The sequence below is a fragment of the Lutjanus erythropterus genome, chromosome 5, assembly GCF_056507025.1.
Source record: "Lutjanus erythropterus isolate fLutEry1 chromosome 5, fLutEry1.hap2, whole genome shotgun sequence".
In the NCBI taxonomy this organism is placed as follows: Eukaryota; Metazoa; Chordata; class Actinopteri; order Lutjaniformes; family Lutjanidae; genus Lutjanus; species Lutjanus erythropterus.
Window position 1 is genome coordinate 41,499,762 of NC_139321.1, and position 20,088 is coordinate 41,519,849.

The window sequence follows — 20,088 nt, forward strand, 5'->3', positions numbered from 1 at the left end:
AAAAAAAAATTATTCATAGCTAATAAAAAAACATGTATTAATTGTAATGTACACTTCATCAGAAGAGCTTGTCAGGTGACCTAACAGCTTCAGAAACTAATCTCCCCCCACAGCTTTCTGATCAACATTAGGTGGCTGCATCCAACAACTTGTGTAACTTTGCCAAATCAATCATCTGAATGTTACGGTGAGTCAAAAGCCAGGGTTTAAACATCTCTATCAGCTCTCTTTAGTCATTCTTGTTGCAGCTATTTCTGTCAGTTTTCATGTGAACAACTGAGTGCACCACTAACCCTGAACATCTTTCAGGGAAGACTATCTGAAAATATCATCTGTTATCTATATTTAAGCTGGTAGCACTTTTGATTTCCAGCATAGTTGTACATGTCGTACGAACCAGTTTTTACAACTAGCATAACCTGATCTTTACACTGAAGGGTGACATGAGGCTGTATTATGAATGAGGATCACATATGTAGGTGACAGGTTTATTGTAAGAGACCTGGGAAACAGTTAAAGCCTCTGACAGACAGCAACACACTCATCAAGTTTCAATTTATCCATGTTCCAACTCTTAAGGTGGCGCATGTGTGACTGTTTCAGCAGGTTTAGCTCTGTTGTGATGTGCACAGGTGTGAAAATGGGCAGAACTCCAAGTACAAAGCAAATTCCTCCACTTCACTGCATTTTTAGAGTAGCAAAAAAGATGACATGACACAAATCATACCAGAGGTATTCTCCCCTGAAGAAAACTGTAGTGATTTCAATATGTAAATTCAGCATTTTCAGTGTTTTGAGATTATAACACAACAAGAAAACAATGCCTTGTTTCAATAAACAAATACATTTAATAAAAGGGAGAACTAGAATCTTTTTTTATCTTTAAGGTCTCTATCTATATTATTTTGCATACTGTTGGGTAGACTGAATTTCCATCTCAGGACCAAGAAAACTTTTTTGATACTACAATATCAGAATTTATTTAGTGATTATATTTTATTATCCATCCATTGTCCATAACAGCTTATCCTGAAGGGTTGCTGGAGGCTGGAGTCTATCTCAGCTGACATTGGACTCACATTCACTCCTACGGACAATTTAGAGTCACCAATTAACCTAGCATACATGTCTTTGGACTGTGGGAGGAAGCTGGAGAACCCGGAGAGAACCCAGACATGAGAACAAACAAACTCCACACAGAAAGCTCCTGCCTCAGCCACAAACTCAAGACCCTCTTGCTGTGAGGTGACAGTGCTAACCACTGTAACATATTACTCTACAAATGACAAAAAATAATGAAAGACTTATTAGATTTGAGATAGATGACTTGAAAGGACTTGACTTGCTTTTTATTCAAAATATGCATTTTTTGAATAATGTTGAGAAGTTACAGTTCTTTTATGAAACATAATTGAGTGATTTCTAGTGCAAACATGGCAACCTACTATGATGCTGCAGACCAGCAGAGGCCAGCACACAAGGCAAATATCACTGAGAGGGCTTGCCCCCCAAAAAAACTAAAAAACAAATCAGATTCAAGGATTATGTTGTCAAGTGAAAGAGAACCTCAGTATGCAATAACCACCACAACATCCAACTTCATCAGTCACCACAAAATAAGGAAAGGTGTGTGAATGTGTCTTTTTAGCTAACTTATTGGCTGGTCAAACTTTGGACTTAGGAAGCTAATGTTAAGTTGAAGCTGTTAGACTTCAGCCATTTAATACTTTTTAATTGTTGTTTATTTTGGAGGCTTATTGTCAAATATCAGTAGGATGTGGATGAGGATGAGGTGTTCACAGGCTGCAACACTTTTAGTTAATGCTGACAATAAATCTTAACTGTTCCTAACCTCTGTCTTTTAACTGATTTAACCCTCTGGAAGCTGTAGCACCTAAGAGCGCCCGCTCTATATGTCATGATACCACCCGGGAGCACCCGTCATTTTAAAATCAAAAAAGCTACCTGAGTTTGTTCTGTTTGATGGTACCTACAATACCATCATGGAAGACAGTGAAGATATTTTGTGTTTTTTGTTCGAAACCACATCACATTACACCATCACCATTTTAAATGCTGATTCTCGGTGAACTGCAGCAACATTTCAGATTTTACTGGGGTCTTCAGGGTTAAATGTGGAAACTGGTCAGCATAATAGGAATTTCTGATTTTTTTGGAGCATCCCTGTAACTCAGTTGGTAGAGCGTGCGCTCCATGTAACTGAGACTGTCAGTCCTCTGCAGCGGCTGCTGGTTTGACTCCCACCTCCAGCCCATTTGCTGCATGTCATCCCCTCTCTCTCTCTCTACCCCCTTTCCTGTCATATCTCCAGCTGTCACCTATAAAATAAAAGCAAAAAGCCCCCAAAATAATCTTTAAAAAAAAGAATAGCAGATTTTTTTGACTTGAGACTTGCTTTACTTATAGCAGGGACTTGGCTTGACTTGCTTGATTCTCACCACAGCAACCTGAGACTTGATGGAGACTTGAAGGTTAAGACTTGAGACTTGTTTGTGACATGTGTGACTTACTCCTGCCTCTGGTAACTAGTAGCTAATATTGTCAGTTAAAAGTAGGGGACTAAAACGCACAATATTTTCCTCTGAGTTGCAGTGGAGTAAAAGTGGCAAAAAAGCAAAAAACACTCAGGTAAAGTACAAGTACTTCAAATGTGTACTTAAAACAGAAGGCCTACTTCAGTCTCTGAAGAAGTTGCTGAGAAACAACAAGATTATTTAAAGATTAGACTGCACACTCTGTTAATATTTGTTTGATTTAGGCAGAAAATCCACCAGAGAGATGTCTGTTTGTTAGGACAGGGTGAAGGACGCAGACATGAGGAGGTGTGGGAGCTGCTCTCTGTGGACAGAGCTGGGGGACCTCAGTGAGGTGAAAGACCCTGCTGAGGGGCGTTCAGTCCTTTTTACGACAGAGCAAACAAGCCCTGCTGGGAGGACATCATTGGGACAGGTGGGGCACATTAGAAAGTGTGTTTTTGTCATTAAGGCAGACATGGGAGTCAGGGGTAAAGCCTCGTCTCCCCCTCGTCGCCTGTTTTCACTCAGCCGTGCTGGACTGCTGTCAAAACCAACGTGAAGATAAACAATGTTGTCTAGCATGTCCAGGCCCGGTTTGTTTGTCTCCTCATCTTTCTCCCCGAGATTCACTGCCAGGACAGCTATTCCACAGTGGCTACTTCCTATCATTTTTGTTTGTTTGTTTCTTTGTTTGTTTGTTTTTTAATATAGCCTTTATTTTACTCACTGAACCTTGGCAAAATCAACTTTTCAAGGGAGATGGCTTGAATGATGTGGCATTTCTGAGCAACATTTCAGCAATATCAATGAGGGAGGGGGAAGAGGACTCAGGCTCACAGGAGTCAGAGTCAGTCAATCGTATCAAGATTGCTAGGCAGGAGTCCAAATGCACCCGGGTTGGATTATGAGGGGAATTTCTTTCCTCAGCTAAGAATACAAAATTACCTCTTCAATCACAAATGTATGTAAATGAAGTCGTGCTTGTAAACAAACCCCTGGAAAGAGCAGCAAACAGCCCAATTCATTGCTAATTGAAACAGCAAATCCAGCAGGCTGGCACCCCTGGGCCTTTAAGTGCTCCCCATTATCAGATCACTATCAGATCTGATCTGAGATGGAAAACTCTCTGCCTCATTTGCTTACTTGATATCTGATCACTGCAATCATTAATGCGTGGACAAACTTTCTCAAGGTGAGTTCAGGTACAAAATGTGAACATTCGCAAATGTTTAAAACCTCAGTTGAAAGATGCAAACACAGTGGAAGAAACGGATTTGCTCTACGTGGCGCAAATTAAGGTGTTTCAAGAGAAGTGAAACATTTCCTTTATTCCAAACTGTTTGACTTCACCTCACTGATTAAAGGTGCTGTAAGCGATTGTGGAGAAAGACTGTTGATTGGTATTCAGCCTCAGTATCTGACAACCTGGCGAGAATACAAAACAGCCTGGAGGGAAAAGAGTTCAGTAAGGATAAAACTGGGGTTATTCTATTTCTCCTTATTGTAAACAATCACATGAAAAGATCAAAACCAACAATGTGTTAGTCCGTCTCTCAATACATTCTGACTTCCTGTCTGAAGCTCTCAGCTTTTATTAACAGGAGTAGGGGACTGTATTCAGCTGCAGATTAGTACACACTGGTGCTCCGGTGCATCATTCCTAAAGACTGGCTCGGGACCCACAGGTGGGTCACATAAATAAATTAAAAACTATGAAAAAGTGAGAGCCTCTTCATTCCACCAAAATGCACCAATCCACCAAAGTATTTAAATGTGCATGATGTCAATAACACGTGCCAAGATAATAAAGGTGATGCAGAAATGGCAGTAAAAACGGTTAGGAACGTGCATTTATGCACAAATTAACTCCCCATATTTAGATAAGGCCTAATGTGAATAAGGTTGCGATGGTCTGTCATTTTTAAAAAGTGGGTCCCTAGAAAAAAAGCTGCTCTGGTGAGTATTTATTGCAGCAGGAAGGGGTGACTGAGTCAAAATAAACATACAAATGTAAAGAAGGAACTAGGGCTGGGCACATAGTTGTATTTTATTTTAAATTACAATTTTTCTTCCAACAATCATGAAAATAAGATGTTATGCTGCATTCTGTTTTGCAATTATGCTCTTGTTTTTTCTTGTGTTATGAATCCAGTGCACCCCTTTTCTTTACAGTGGTGCACTTTTGTCCCTCCATAAAAGCCCAGACTCACTTTCAGCGAGGCTGTGGCATGTTCAGTTCAGCAGGCAAGTGAGCTGTTGTTTACAGGAAACTTGTCAAGTCAGCCTCCACTGGGACACATCATATATTAAATAAGTCTATCTATAATTATAATACATTATTATTGTTATTTTATTATTATTAAAGACATTTTACATTTTTCAGTTGAATTAAAGTCCACTGTTTAAAAGAAAGGTTCATGAGTTTTAAAGTAAAATAACTGCACATTTCCAAAGTTAGTAATCAAATAATTATAACTGACCAAAATACTCATGATTATTATTTTTTTTAATCAAGATACCCAAAGATGAGCTGTCAGCCTGTGCAACAGATTGGCACACTCATGTGCTTTTAATAGTTTTTGGACAGAGAAGCAATAAGGATGACAAATATCAGGCTTTGTCTACACACAATATTTTTTGTTGAACCAATTTCTTGTTGGCTTGGGTCTCTTCAGGGAATTTGTTGGCAGTAAGAAAAATATCACCAGACTTCACCTTTCATGATAACGAGTTCTTGCATTATGGCTGGTGAACACGTGTAAAAATAGAGAAATAGAGAGAGACAAACAAATGCTTTACCATACATCAGCTGAAGGATCTTAAAGGCTCTGCAATAATTTGGGGAATCTGCTGATGCAAAATGCGAATGAATTCAACACATTCCTGACTTGCCTGGCCTTGCAAACAAACAACCTTTTTTGCGAAACCCATAATGAAACCTACTCTGAACTTACATAACAAAGAGATGGTGATTTTCAGTCATTTTGGTAATTCGGCACACCCTCATTTCCTGCACAAACCTGTTATCGAAACAGACAGCAACTTCTTCAACAGCTCAACAAAAACAGATTCCATGTACACTCAGGCCCTGCTGAAACTTTTGAAACTAATTCTTGTAGGTTTAATCACACAGAGAGTGCTGCAGTGAAACATACACACATGCTTCAGGAGATAAAAGTTTAGTCAGAAACCTGTGTGCAGCCATGAGTCATTTTAATCCTGTCCAGACATGAAAGGTTTCTACAGCAGGCTGCCTCACTGTACATTAGTAACAGCAGGTTCATTTGTGAAATTAAGACAAGGTGGATCATGTTGTACAGATCAGGTTTCAGCAGCACATTTATATCTTTCAAGTTTACACAATCTTCCTCATTTACATGGATTAGCTTGATGAGTGAACGCTGGTATCAGAGCTCTCTTGTATTCGTCGTTGTCTGATGATTTTTCATTAGTATAGTTGGAGCTCAGCTGCCTTCAAGTAAAATATCACATTATCTGTGTAAATGTCAACATATCCTCTTAATGGTTCTCGTACCTCCCGTGAAAATTCCTCATTGATTTACATGGCCAAAAGTATGTGGACACTTGATATCACATTTGATTGACTGTTGAACATCTCATAATCAAACCATAAACATTTATTTGCTGCTCTGACAGACTCATTTCCCCTGGTTCCAGTCTTTTAATCAGATGTCGGAACCTGACTGCAGCTGGATTTTCTCACATTCAGCCACATTAGTGAGGGCAGATACTGGTGTGAAGAACTTGACTGGTCTGCACAGAGCCCTGACCTCAAGTCCACTGGAATGAGCCAAGACCTTAGTGCTCAACATCAAACTGGGAAACTATTTATTCATGGGGACAAACATAAACTGTTGACACAAAGTTGTGAGAACATTTTTTATCTAAAATATGTTGGGCTGAAACATTAAGGTTTCATTGGCTCTAAATGGCCAAACCCAAACAGAAAGCAGCCTGAGACAAAACATACACAAGGTCGTGTACAGGGTACATCCATGTGACAACATGAAACCTGAGGTGCTGTTGGTTAACAAGTTTCTGCTCGTACACAGAGCACTGTGGCATGATAGGCTGTAATCTTAACAAAGCTCAAAATTACACATACACCACAAAACTAACTGTGAGGGAAGCAGAGAAGAGTGACAGAAATGGAGGACAACAGCTGACAGCGCTGTCAGCCACCCAGCAGAAGAGAGGCTTTACAGTGCGCTGGGACTTTACACCTTAACTATGAGAAAGAGGCACATGGTTACTTTCTCTGACTGTGTGGAAATCTGATGTCACATCACAGCTGATGAGAGAGGTAGGCTAAACCATGAGACTCATGGAGGCTGCTGTAGGAGTAAAGTGTGGTACTGAACAGGAAAACAAGGAACAAACCACCAAATCTTCATACTGAACAGCGAAATCCAGTAAAATCCAGTAAAATCCATTTACATCTGATGCGACAGCCCTAATATTTTTATATACGAACCATAGACTTATGGAAGAACTAATGGAGATATAACATAAGAAGAAACAGCTTTTTTTTTTTACATAAATATAGGTCATCTACATTCAAAAGACTTCAGTCACTACAGTGACTACTTGACATTCAAAAAATGGAGTGTAAAACGTACACACAGCCACAATAAGCTTTTCAGCCAAACATATTTCACCCTGTGCTTCTCAGCATGAGTAAATGAATATCAAATACAGCTGCTTCTGAACAAAAAAAGTCTTGTTTTAATATGACACACTGCGGCTGTTTCAACACCTCCTGTCCTGCCTGCCTTTGTGCGACGTCTCTCTCGGAGCTGGCCCTCCCTGTCTGTAATCCTTCAGTATACTGGCCTCTGGGTGTGGACAAACACCAGAACTACCTGGAGATTATATGAAGAGAACTAGGCCTGTAGCAGCTTGTAGCACAGGAGCTAATGCTACGCTAATTTGTCTGAACATCAAAGTCCACATCAGGTGACTCAGCTGCAACTGTCAAACAAGAACACTCACATACCTGAGTGTCCTTTTTCTTTCTACCACTTTAGTTTTTTTCTCTTCACTACTGCAGAACTGTTCAGAACATGCTCGAGTGAGTCTGTGAGTGACCTCTGAAGGGGTCTCTCATTATGAAGTTTAATTTTCAGCTCTGCTCTCTCTGTGACATGCCCAGGTTCTGCATGACTTGCTCTGCTCAGACTTGCAACAGTGCATTAGGAGATATCAACCATTTTCAACCTCCTCATGTGGGAAATAACTCGCTGTTAGGTTTTACAGCTGCAGTAATACCCCTGAATCAAAATGTAAATCTGCCATGGGGACATACATACAGATATGTCAAAACAATTTGCGAAAGAGAAAGAACAGCAGTCCTCCAGATGTCTTGTATTCACAGAGGGTGTTTGAATCAAAATGTAGATCAGTCACAAGGGAGTGAGTAGCCCATATTTCTGTCCAAACTGCTTGTAAAAGTGACATTGACATTGTGCAGGCTCATCCAATTACATCCTATATCCCAGAGTGAATGTATAAATGCCTGCCCGCACTTTAGCTTCATTTCATGTTTCAGGGCCAAGCTGTATATTCAAATGTCAATACATACAGTCACAAAGTAATCTAATTTATTATTTTATTATATTATATGTTGGGGAGAAATGTTGGAATCATATAACATTGCCCATATGTACCATTTCTGTTGGATCATCTTGAGAAATAAAGCGACTATAAGGAACGTTCATATTGTGTTGATTTTGGGTGTCACCATGGACAAATGTGGTAGATAAACTCCTCCTGCTTCTTTTTAACTTCTTTTTAAAGTGTGAACACAGGCTCTTCTGGCCCACGTGCCCTAAATCATTTCATCCGGTTTCAAGGAGAATCTAATCCAGTGGCCAGCATTAAAGGAATAGTTCACCCAGTAATAAATATTAAGTCATTATCTGTTCACCCTCATGCTGACTGAAGGTTGGGTTTAGTTTTTTAATCCACAAAACACTGCTGAGATTCACAGGAAAACAGCACCACAGTCTCCCAAACAATGGAGGTAAATGGTGACCAGAGTTGGATTATGCCAGATAAGCATTATGGAGGCATTTTATGTTTCTTTTTTCAGTAATTTCTTTCTGTTTGAAAACTGGTCACCATTCACTTCCATTGTTTGGGAGATTCTGCAACACTTTTCCTGTGAAACTCCAGCAGTGTTTTGTGGACTAACAAAATAAACCCAACCTTCAATCAGTGTGAGGGTGAGTAGATAATGACTGAATTCTCATTTTTGGGTAGACTCTCTTTCAGGATAACTAATAAAAATAGTCAGTGTTCTCTCTGATGGTCTCATTAGCTTTAGACTGTTTCATAACCAGTTAAAACATCTTGTAGAAAGTTAAAAATAATAATTATTTATCATTTTACATACATACATACAGGACATACATAAAACTACATCTTTTTAGGTTAATTAAACCTGTTGGACCCCACCTATGTACATCCCACTGTCACATTGTTTGATCATAACAGAAAGTGTTTTCACTTTTACAGACAGACAGTGAGTTGGGTTCTCTATGGAACACTTTGGGCTTAGACACCAGGCTGACATTATATTTTTTTAATGAGTAGTAACTAATTTTACAATAGAAATTTTTGGACAAAATGTTCTGAAAAGAACTGTGCACTGGAGAGCAGGACAGGAGCACTGAAGTGACATAAGGTTGCCAGCAGTCGGTATAGCAATGTCACTTCTGTGTCTGTCCATATGTCTGTGTTTTGTTACATTATTCTGTGACATGCTGTATAGAGGTATCCACTGCTGTACCTCCAAACTACAGAGCAGCTTCTTCCCTTAGACTGAAGATGGTATTATGTTTTCTATGTCTGCAATATAAGATACCTTGTATCTTGAAAAAGTTGAACAAAAAAGTGCTCTAAAACTACAATCCTGGCCAGTTCTTGCATCACAGATGGAATAAAAAAAAAAAAGAGAGAGACTGTCCTCAGAGCAATGAAAAAGTTTCTCTAATCTGAAACCGCCTAAAGAAAGCATTGCACTGTATCAACAGGTCAAATCATATCGATTACTAGCAGAATATTTCTAAAAAGAAGAAAGAAAGTATATCCATTAAATAACAATTTCTGCTTCTACTGGAAATCAGTATAATTATTACTGGTGATTGTTTTGCATGTTCAAAAAATGTATTGCTTTGTAGTAGACAACACTGCTGCTGATTCACTATTAATTACCTGTTTGGGGATCCACATCAAAGTATGTGCGATGAGATTCCAGCATCTGGAAAGTAAGTTTCCCTTCCGATGAAGTGTCTGCATCTGTGGCCGACACCTGGATGACAGACTTGACTTTGTCCACGTTCTCCTGGACGGAAGCAAAATACACCGGCTGGGAAAGTTCTGGGGCATTATCATTAATGTCCAGGACATCCAGGAAGACGTGAGTCCAGGAGACCAGAGGCTCTGTGCCAAGATCAGTAACATAGACGGATAGCCAGTAGTGAGGCATCATCTCGCGGTCCAATGTCTCTGTTGTACGGATCACACCTAAGGCGCACAAAAGGGTGGGGAGTTAGTTTCTCCACACTGTTTTCACTTGTGATCAACACACCGGTATTTACTTGTTCTAAACCCGCTATTGTGCCTCAGGAACTTATCACTTATCAGTACAATTAATTTTATCCCTAATAACTGTATCCACCCTGGAGGAAAAACCAATCACTATGACTTTCATCTAGCTGAAAGTGCTTGTTTGCATTTTTAAAAAGTCTGGATTGACACCCAGAGGCTTGGATACATGGGTGACACGTTTGTGTTGCCAAAACTTATTCAAATTCTTATGGCAGGGTAGTTATCGTATGCTGGGATTCTAAAAACAAGAGAGATTGGTCTTTCTGCACACAGTTGCCTCCTGAAGCGGTTTAAATTTGGATACCCTGAGGGAGAGCTCAAAAACCAGCAACACAGAAAAAAGACACATATTTCAGGACGGTTCCATTATGACAGCGAACTCTATTTGCCCTGATTTTATCTGAGTCCTAAGTGCAACAGCGGACTAATGGAATGTATAATGTTATCTTGAGAGGTCGGATGGTATCCTCTGCAGAGGACATGCTGATGTGAAAAAGGAAATATCATGTTTTACAACCATGTACATGTCTCATCTTAGCCTAAGCTAAGGGAAACTACATGAAGAAATGTGTCGCTGAAGTCTGAACATCTAACATCTGCTGACAAAGACTGTGTGATACAATCACAAGATAAACAACAGCTACTAATAGCTGTGGTGAAATTTGTTTTGGCAAAAAAAAGATATGATCTGTAATGAGCGTTTATTTCAGAATTCAGTCTATTAGCACAAAAGCTTGTGCCTAATGCTTTACTTAATAAATTCCATACTAAAAGATAAGCCTGATGTATTGACCATGAGTGAAGTAGGCTACTGTTGCTCTCTTTGAAGAAAAGGCTAGACATTTTGGGAAATAAGCATATTTCTTTATCTAACTATCAAGGAAAGAATCTCTGTCCATTTTCTGCATCTCTCAAGAACCATTCATCTGATGTGTATTGCTGGGAACCCAAGGACACGTAGTGTTAAATTTTGGCGTACTTTGGACCAGGGCTGTGCAATACTGTACATCAATATTAAATCCATATCGTAATATGAGACTATATGAGATATCTTCTTAGATTTGGGATTTTTTTATCATGATATGACATAAGTGTTCTCTTTTCCTGGTTTCAAAAGCTTTATAGACTAAATGATTATTTGTGAAAACAATTGTCAATTTAGGCTGTTTGATCATGTAGATCATTAACTGCAGTCCTAATAAACAGCACTACTTCCTGATCGGGACCAGTAATCTTTGTTGGTTGATCAGCAATAAAGTGAGAAGAAGAGGAAGAACGTTAAGGCTGTGTGGCAACTTTTTAGAGAGCAACACAAGTAAAACAACAGACCAGCAAACTCAAGTCTTCCATTTCTTCTATTATCTCTATTAGGTCAACAGTAGAACTACATCCAAGTCAAAGTATGTCAGCTCTATAATATAGTTTAGGATCAGTGTGTCCAAAGTATTTTATTTATGAAGAACCCTACCTTAGATCAAGATAAAGAATATTCTCAGGTTCTCCTTATTACCAACAATATAACCACAACAAATAAACTACAAAAACACAGTGTTTTTACCTGTTTCCTCATCAATGGTGAACACTCCAAGACCAGAGCCTTCATGAATATGGTACCTGACAACTCCATCTCTGCCCAGATCCTTGTCTGATGCTGTAAGCGTGATAACTGATGTCCCCACTGCTGCATCCTCCATCACTCCAGCTTCATACACAAACTCTGAGAACACAGGCCTGTGGAGGTTCTCGTTGACGTCCAGAACCTGAATCTCCACAAAGCAGGAGGAGGAGAGAGAGCGAGGGAGGCCATGATCAACGGCGCGGACTGTAAGGTTGTAAACTGGCCGCCTCTCAAAGTCCAGCTCCCTCTCGAGGGTTAACCCACCCGTGGATGAGTCGAGATGAAAGATGCCACCCTCTGTATTCTTGAGGTTGTAGGTGACAAGACCTCCGCTTCCCAGATCCAAGTCAACGCTCTCAACCCAGACGAGGAGCGTGCCCACAGGTACATCCTCTGGAACTTTAATTTGGTAAACTTTGGGTACAAACTTGGGTGGGTTGTCATTTATGTCTTGCAAAACCACCACAAGGTCAGTCGTGGAGAACAACTGAGGACCAAGCTTGGCTTGGTCTCTGGCTTCGATCCGGAGATCATGCCTGAGTGAGGTTTCTCGATCCAGACGCCCTGTCACTGTCACCTCACCAGTCACTTCATCAATCCTAAACATGTCAGTAGACGTCAGCAGGGAGTACTGGACATTACCGCTCGTATCTGTGTCATAATCTATTGCACGAGCTGTGAAAATAATGGAGTCCAACTCTGTGTTTTCAGGCACATGTATCACATATCTTGGCTGACCAAAAACAGGAGCATTGTCGTTAATGTCCATGATATTCACTGCAACAAACTTCCATGCAGATGTTTGTGGTGTTCCCAAATCATAAACAGTGATGTTCAAAATGTAGAACTCCTTACTCTCTCTGTCTAATGGGCAAACTAACTGAAGGTCACCAGAGAAAGTATCAATGGAGAAACAGCCATCCTCATTCCCACTTGATATGGTGAACACCAGCTTACTATTAAACCCAGTGTCAGCGTCCGTTGCCTTGAACTGAATGATGGTGGAATTCAGAGGATGGTCCTCACTGAGGTCAATTGAACTTGGGAGGCTCAAGTCAAACTTTGGAGAATGCCGGTTGGTGATGTGAATATCAGAGAATATGTCATCCTCTTCTTGATTGCTTAAAATGGGTTTGATTGACTCTATCAGTTTATCAGTGAGCTGTTTGAAAATGCCCGTTTCCTGGCAGTGCACTGTTGCCTCATCACCTCTGTTGGTCACAGTTACCCTGACGACTGAAGCTTCAGAGCGATGTCTGCCATCAGTGGCAACAACTCGCAGAGTGAACGAAAATGCTCTCAGGGGAATTGGCTGTTTGAGGGTGATGGCTCCTGACACGGGATCGATGCCAAATACTTGGAGCTCGTTTCCTGACTCGATGACATACCTCAGCTGCTGCAGCTCATCTAAATCAATAGCTGACAGCTCAGCGATTGTGTGCCCCACAGGTAGATCTACAGGCACAGTGGTATTGCAACCCACCCTTTCGAACAGAGGAATGTTATCATTGACATTGTTCAGGGTTATCGTCACAGGGCATTCGCTGACCTGACTGAAGGGGCTGCCGCTGTCTGATGCCCATACTCTCAGGTGATAACGCCGTTTCATGAGCTCATAGTCCAAATGTTCGGAGGTTGAGATGACACCTGTAAACGGGTCAATTGTGAAGGGTAAGGGGCCCGAGTTGGCAATGGTGTAAGTCACAAAGCCGTTTTTACCTTTATCATTGTCTGTGGCGACTACTTTCAAGATGCTGCTGCCAACGGGGGAGTTTTCATCCAGTGTGGCCTGGTAGGAGGTCTGGCTGAACTGTGGGCTGTTGTCGTTTTCATCTGTTACTTCCACCACTATGTGAGTCTCAGCCTCACCATGATTGGCCACTACATCAAATTCATAGCGATTCTTTTCCTCATAGTCAAACTTCTCTGTTGTCATGATAATTCCTGTTTTGGGATTTATCTTGAATTTAGTGCTGTCTGGATTATTTTTGATACTAAAGGTAACATTATAAGGTACTGAGGTGACAGAAACCTTAATTACATGAGTTCTAGGGGGGGAAAACTCACTCAGTGTGACAATGTAGGTGTCTTCAATAAATGCCAACGGGCTGTAATGATAGGCCGGAACATGGATTTGTGTAATAGGAGAGAGCAAACTCGGGAAGCTCCTGTCTTTAGCTTGAAGGGACAGATTCAGCCCAAATGGAGTTTGAAACCAGTTAATCCTCTTTGTAGAGATCACTTGGAAGTCACTGCCCTGTGCCCCTAAGGGGATTATCTCAAAACACTTGTGGGGATCCCCTCCAACAATATTAAGGGATTCCACAGGCTTAACTCCCGCCTCCACGTGGACATTGATAGTTATTTTGCCGTCTGTGGAGACTGTGTGTTTGGGGGGTGGTATGATAACTGGAGACCCCACGGACATCTTTTGTACGTTTACTGTAACCCTTGCAACATTACCAAATTTCTGAACACCAGATATCTTCTTCGTCCTGTCCTCAGCTAAAACAGTGAGGTCGTATCTGTCTGTGCGGCTGTGATTGAGCTTTTTGACGAGGCTGACTGTGCCTGTGAAGGGGTCAACAACGAAAGGATGAGCTCTGCTGGTGAAGGAGTAATAAAACTCAGCGTTGCTGCCAATGTCAGCATCTGTAGCGCTAACCCTGACCACACTTGACTTAAGCTGAGTGTCCTCCCTGATGGCCACATTGTATGAGGCAGGATAGAAGAGAGGCTTTAAATCGTTGGTATCAAGCACCTGGACGAACACCTTTGTCTTCGCCTGGAAGTCAAAAGTGTTTTCAGTGGCCTCCACAGTAAGAGTGTAAGTGTCTCTGACCTCCCTGTTGAGCAATGCAGAGTTACTGCTGCGCGTTTTGATCCTGAGGAAGCAGAAATCCCCAACTTTAACTGCCTCGGCTTGGAAAAGGCCATCATCATCACCTGAGACGATATTATAATTGATTTCCCAAAAGAGATCTGTCACTTCAATGCCCATCTTCACTGGTGTTTCAATGTATGTCCGCGGGGCAGAGTTCTCGTTGATGGTGGCGTTGTAGAGATGGTGTGTGAATCTAAGCGGCGAGCTGTCTTTTCCCTTTCCCATACTCCCCTGACATCTCAGCACATACAGGAGTACCGCTGCTAAAGTAAGGAGAGTTTTTCCAAAAGATGCCATCTTTAGCAGCTCCATGAAGATCCTCAGACCTGTAGAAACAGAAAAAGAGACATAATATGCCATAAAAATCAGGAAAAGGAGAAGTCTTGGGTAAATGGACTGTGCTGACACATTTTCAATTAAAAAAAAGGCAAAACACATACAAGCAAAACAGCATTACATGAGAAACAGGTACAGACATTTCCCCACTTCCCTCTCCCACCCACACTCCCAGCCCTTAGCTGTTGTACAAGAGAAATAAGAATTGAATACAATGGCATGGATAATACGTCAATAACATCAGCACAAAGAGCAGTAAAAGTTATGTCATATTGACATGACCACGTTGTTTTGAGATGAGAATATAAAGAAGTCATTTCTGCCCAGAGAGGGAGTAAACTAACCAGTGCTACCCATATTCATATCATTTTCCCTTCACATATTGAATAAATAATATTATATTACTATTTCCTCTTGCTTCCTCTTTTATAAACAAGAATTGAAATTTTGTTGAAAAAAGTCAAAGAATTACTTTTAGGAAAAGGTAGCTAGCAAGGGGGGTATGGGGCAAATACTTGTTGATGTAAAAGTCCAACTTTGGTCGTCTCTTGCACATTCCAGAAGCACTATTCCATCACACACACTGATCCTACTGTACATCCTACTGTACAATTATTGTCAAAAAGAATTAGGCTTCTTTAGACCATACAGTCTGTAAATATCTATCAATACTGAAAAACATTCCTGACAGATCAGAACTGATCAGAACAAAAGTGTTGTAGGACATATCAAACTGTAAAATTACAGCATGTGACTGAAGCTTACATTTCTCTCATATGACAGTCTCAGGTAGAAACACATATTTTTCCAAACCCTCTTTTCTCTTTTTCCATACCAGGAAATGACAAAAATTAAATTCCATACTGCACAGGAGCCCATACATTCATACAGCAATGGCAGAGGCTGTCATACAAGGTGCCAACTGCTCATCAGAGGGAGAAACTATGCACACACCGATTGCTCAGCCTTTGGAGACATTTTGGGGTTTGATATCTTACCCAACGACACTGGGGATGGAACAGCCAATCTTCTGATTAGTGGATGACCCACTCTACCTCTGAGCCTCACGTTTATGGAAAAAAACTAGTACCTAAAGTAAATGGTCTTGTCTGTATAATTTTTTGTATCTGCAGAAGAAAACACATAATACACAGATAACTCCTGTGACTACGCTATTTTATAAGACCAAAAACTTCCCCCTAAGTTTCACAAAGAACAAAATGGACACAGAACAAACAGTGACACAACAGCAGAGGGGAAGGCTGTGGTGAGGCATCTAACTCCTGTCCCAGCATGCCTTGACTCAAAAAAAAGAAGGCAAACTAAAACAACACATTGTTTCAGGACCAGAAACTTGCCTCCGAGCCTTTTCAGGCAGGTGGAAGCCAAAACCGTTCCCCATAATTATTCCTCTGGTGGCGAAATACTAGCAAAAAGTACTCATCGAAATTATTACATCTAAGCCTTTGTCATCACAGAGCTATGAGGAGGGATTTGTAGTCTGATGACTCGGTATCATGCAGATGACAGTGGGTGGTTCAGTCCTGATCCGAGTGTAAACGGCTGCATGTGTAATATAGGTCTGTGCTGGTGATTGCTGTGTGTGCATTAGACGCTCCTGGAGGCATGAGCCACCAAATTGCTGCTTTTATTATCAACAAAGGATCAGAGATCCTACACTGCTGGACCTGCAGTATCTGTGTTACACAGGAGACTGGGCCAAAATGACAGCATGAAAAGTCAAAAATAGATTTAACTGTTTAAACCACAGCCTTGATCGTTTAAAGACAGACTGCTCATGAACGCTGCATTTACATTAGATGGCAGTTTTTCTTATGTTATTTCAAATATGCTATAAGTATGTTCTGAATAGAGGTACTCTGAGTAACCTCAGATGCTTTGAAATGAATGCATGCTAGATTCAGATTAGGTTAAAATCATTTAGATTTATTTCTGTACTTAAGATATAAATTAAAATACATTGTTCTGTTAAGTATCACTTTCAGTTTCCCTCTAAACTGATATAATGGTGAAAAAATTGTCACATCACATTCCAACAATCCTCCTTTTAACCGGATCTCTATCTTAATCTGTGTTATTCATACTTACAGTACATACAGTTTTGTATCTTAGATGGCATTGCGGATGTTATCAAAATCCCTGGAATCATTACTTTGATTGTACTCAGGCTTTAGAAACCCCCGGTTAAAAACACTGTGTGCAGACAAGGTTTGTTGACATTGTAGACTGATACCGAACACAATAGGGAGTGATGAGATAGATGCAAGAAAGTGTGCAAAATGTGCAAAAATGGCAGTTTACATGTTGCACTTTCTTACACATCAATTTTAGTAATTATTAAAAGTACACGAAGAGGAAACATTTGGATTTTTGATTTCGGGATAACTGTCCCTTTGACAGGACAGATTTTAGATAGATAGGAAAAAGGGGAGTGAGATGTGGGAAGGTCTCACTCTCATGAAATGTCACAGATCTGGGGTTCCCTTCTAGACGTTGTGTCTGCTGTTGCCTGCTGGCAGTGACAGATGGATAATGGGATTGACGACATTAAACATTGGCCCTCAGAAACTGATGAAGGTTCCTTTTAGGATGGTGATATTAATGTTCTTCAAATGTTACATAGTAGGTAGAAGAAGAAACAGACCACCTCCACCACATTTAAGTGATTCAGTACTGTGTAATATATATTTAAAATATATGAATTCACATTTTTCATCAGGTAGTCAAGATTTTCATGAACAAAGTTCCTTTCTGTTAATATTTTTGATCCACTTCCTGTTCTGATACTTCGTCAAATTCGTCTATAAGCTTCTTGCTCAAGTTGTTTTTAATATTTGGGACCCCTTTCTGGACTGTATTGGAAATGATGGGGCCCAGGCCCTTAGGAGTACAGACTAGCATCGACTGAGATCTCGAAATAGATCTCCATGTTGGTCTTTGTGCTTCATATCCACCATCTCTTCATTATGCCTGATCACTCCTGCTGAATATAATTCTATGATTGATCCTTCGATTGATATGCTTTTTTTAGTAAGTGTAGACAATGTGTTCTGTGTTGAGTGTAAGTTAGAAAAGATGGTATGTATTTCTAATATGCCCTTTAAATTAATCAATTAATTTTATGATCCTCAAAAATCAGTAAATATAATCCTAAAAAAATACTAGCATCTGTCCCTGGATACAATATGTAATTTAAAGCTCAGTTTCTATATGGAGCAAATCAAGTACAGCATGCAATACAGAGGTGCACCTCCACTATAAATTTCTCTGTATGTATGCAGTGTGTGAGATGAATATGACTATTAAAGCGTGTGATGATGAGGCGAGTAATGTTGATTTGTGGGATTCATTATACGTCTGCCGCAGCGTTCATTACATTCAAATGGAATTCATTATATTTCTGTGTTTTTCAATCAGACTGTAATCCATCCTCATCTCCCACTTAAATCACCCTCCTCTGGCTGCTCACTGAAGGTTTTAGCTGCTGATTTACTTTTTATTTCAGAAACACTACATGAGCAAATATTTGTGGAAGGATTTCTCATGAGTTTTGATGCTGTATATTCTAAGCCAGAGTAAATAAACTGGGTCATCTGTAATGTCTTTCAATGAGACTAATGTTTTCAGGTTTTTTCCCCAAGTTTTTCATATGTATAGTAATGCTTCTATTACCATTAGTACTATGTTTTTGGTATACCTTATAATTTAGATCTTGCACAGTGCTTACTTAACAGAGTATAAGCTACATAGACTACAATTAACAACAACAAATTAAATCACATTGCAAGGTTTTCAACAAATGAAGGGGGCGTACAAACCCACAACTGGCTAAACTAGAGGCTGAGAACAACAGTTCACAATGATTCAAATCCTTGAACAGATAAATAAGATTAAAAATGTAGTGTTTCTGCATTGCCTTTATGATATTTATCAGAAACAAAATAATCTGTTGTCACTACTAATTCATTCTAATTGATTCATCAATTCATTGTTGCAGCTCTAAAGTACATATCTTTTCACAGTCAGAATGTTATTTTTCTGTCATTGCTTTTTGCCAACGTCTGACTGTGAGTTTCCATTTGAAAAACCCAAAAAGGATGCAGATGGAGTAGCCATTTAAATGCTCCATATCACATTCTGGCTCAGTTTTAAATTAATACAAGCCTCATTTACATAACCTTTAAGATATTTTAACGCTGCCATTACTGCCATTTGTTTGTTTCTGCTTTTATTAATGTTTTATATATCTATATTTTTCTGATGCACAGAGAGAAGTCAGTATAATCACAAAGATCTTTCTGATTCTGATTCTTTAGCATTTTTAACATTATTTGGGAGACCTCTGTGTTTCTATGTTGGGAAAATCATTCAAGGAAAACTTGAAAAACTTGAAGAGTTTAAAGTGTCATTTAACTTAAAGGCCAGAATGATTCCCCCACATGTATGTCTAGTGATGGTCTAGCTACACTGAAACTCCTGTCCTGAAAATACATTTTTGCGATTTGTGTGAACTGACTCTTTAAAAACCAGGATAGCACATCTAAATCCCTGCTTGAGAATCTGAATTTAGACAGATTTGTTCTGTCCACAGGGATAAGTGTATTCAAGTGTTTTCAAAGACGGAATCTGTCTTAGACCTGTAATTATCACACAGAGGATTACATTATACCTCATTATGCCAATCCTGTAGATCCATATCTTACAGACTGAGATCAATATGAAATTTGATGTATGTGCACGTATTCTAATCTACGAACCAGACACACTGTCACACAAAATAAACAGTCGTCCACCTCTGCATGCATCCACGCAGTGAGACCAGCAATCTGTCAGGTATCTATTGATATTTTGGACATTAGAAGAATACACCTTCTGGTAGCACACTCATGAAGTGACCTGGCCCCTAGACTAAATTATGCTAAAACTATTTCAATCCAGCCTCGCAGATGAAAAAGATACCAACCTCAAGTAGTGACCCTGACTGCAGTAATCTGATTATCTGTCACCAAGTGCCCTGACTGAAGATAAGACCCCACATACCTGTCACCCTCCACTGAAAC

General features: G+C 40.0%; 1 protein-coding gene across 1 annotated transcript in view; it reads right to left on the bottom strand.

The window, feature by feature from the left end:
• fat2 (FAT atypical cadherin 2) overlaps positions 1 to 14,983 on the bottom strand; it is a 147,111-nt gene extending 132,128 nt beyond the window's left edge. The window contains exons 1-2 of the mRNA XM_084719817.1: positions 11,728 to 14,983; positions 9,774 to 10,085 (exon numbers count right to left, since the gene is read on the bottom strand). Coding sequence (XP_084575943.1) covers positions 9,774 to 10,085; positions 11,728 to 14,983 — 3,568 coding nt within the window. The remainder of the gene's footprint in view (positions 1 to 9,773; positions 10,086 to 11,727) is intronic.
• Positions 14,984 to 20,088: the final 5,105 nt, after the last annotated feature.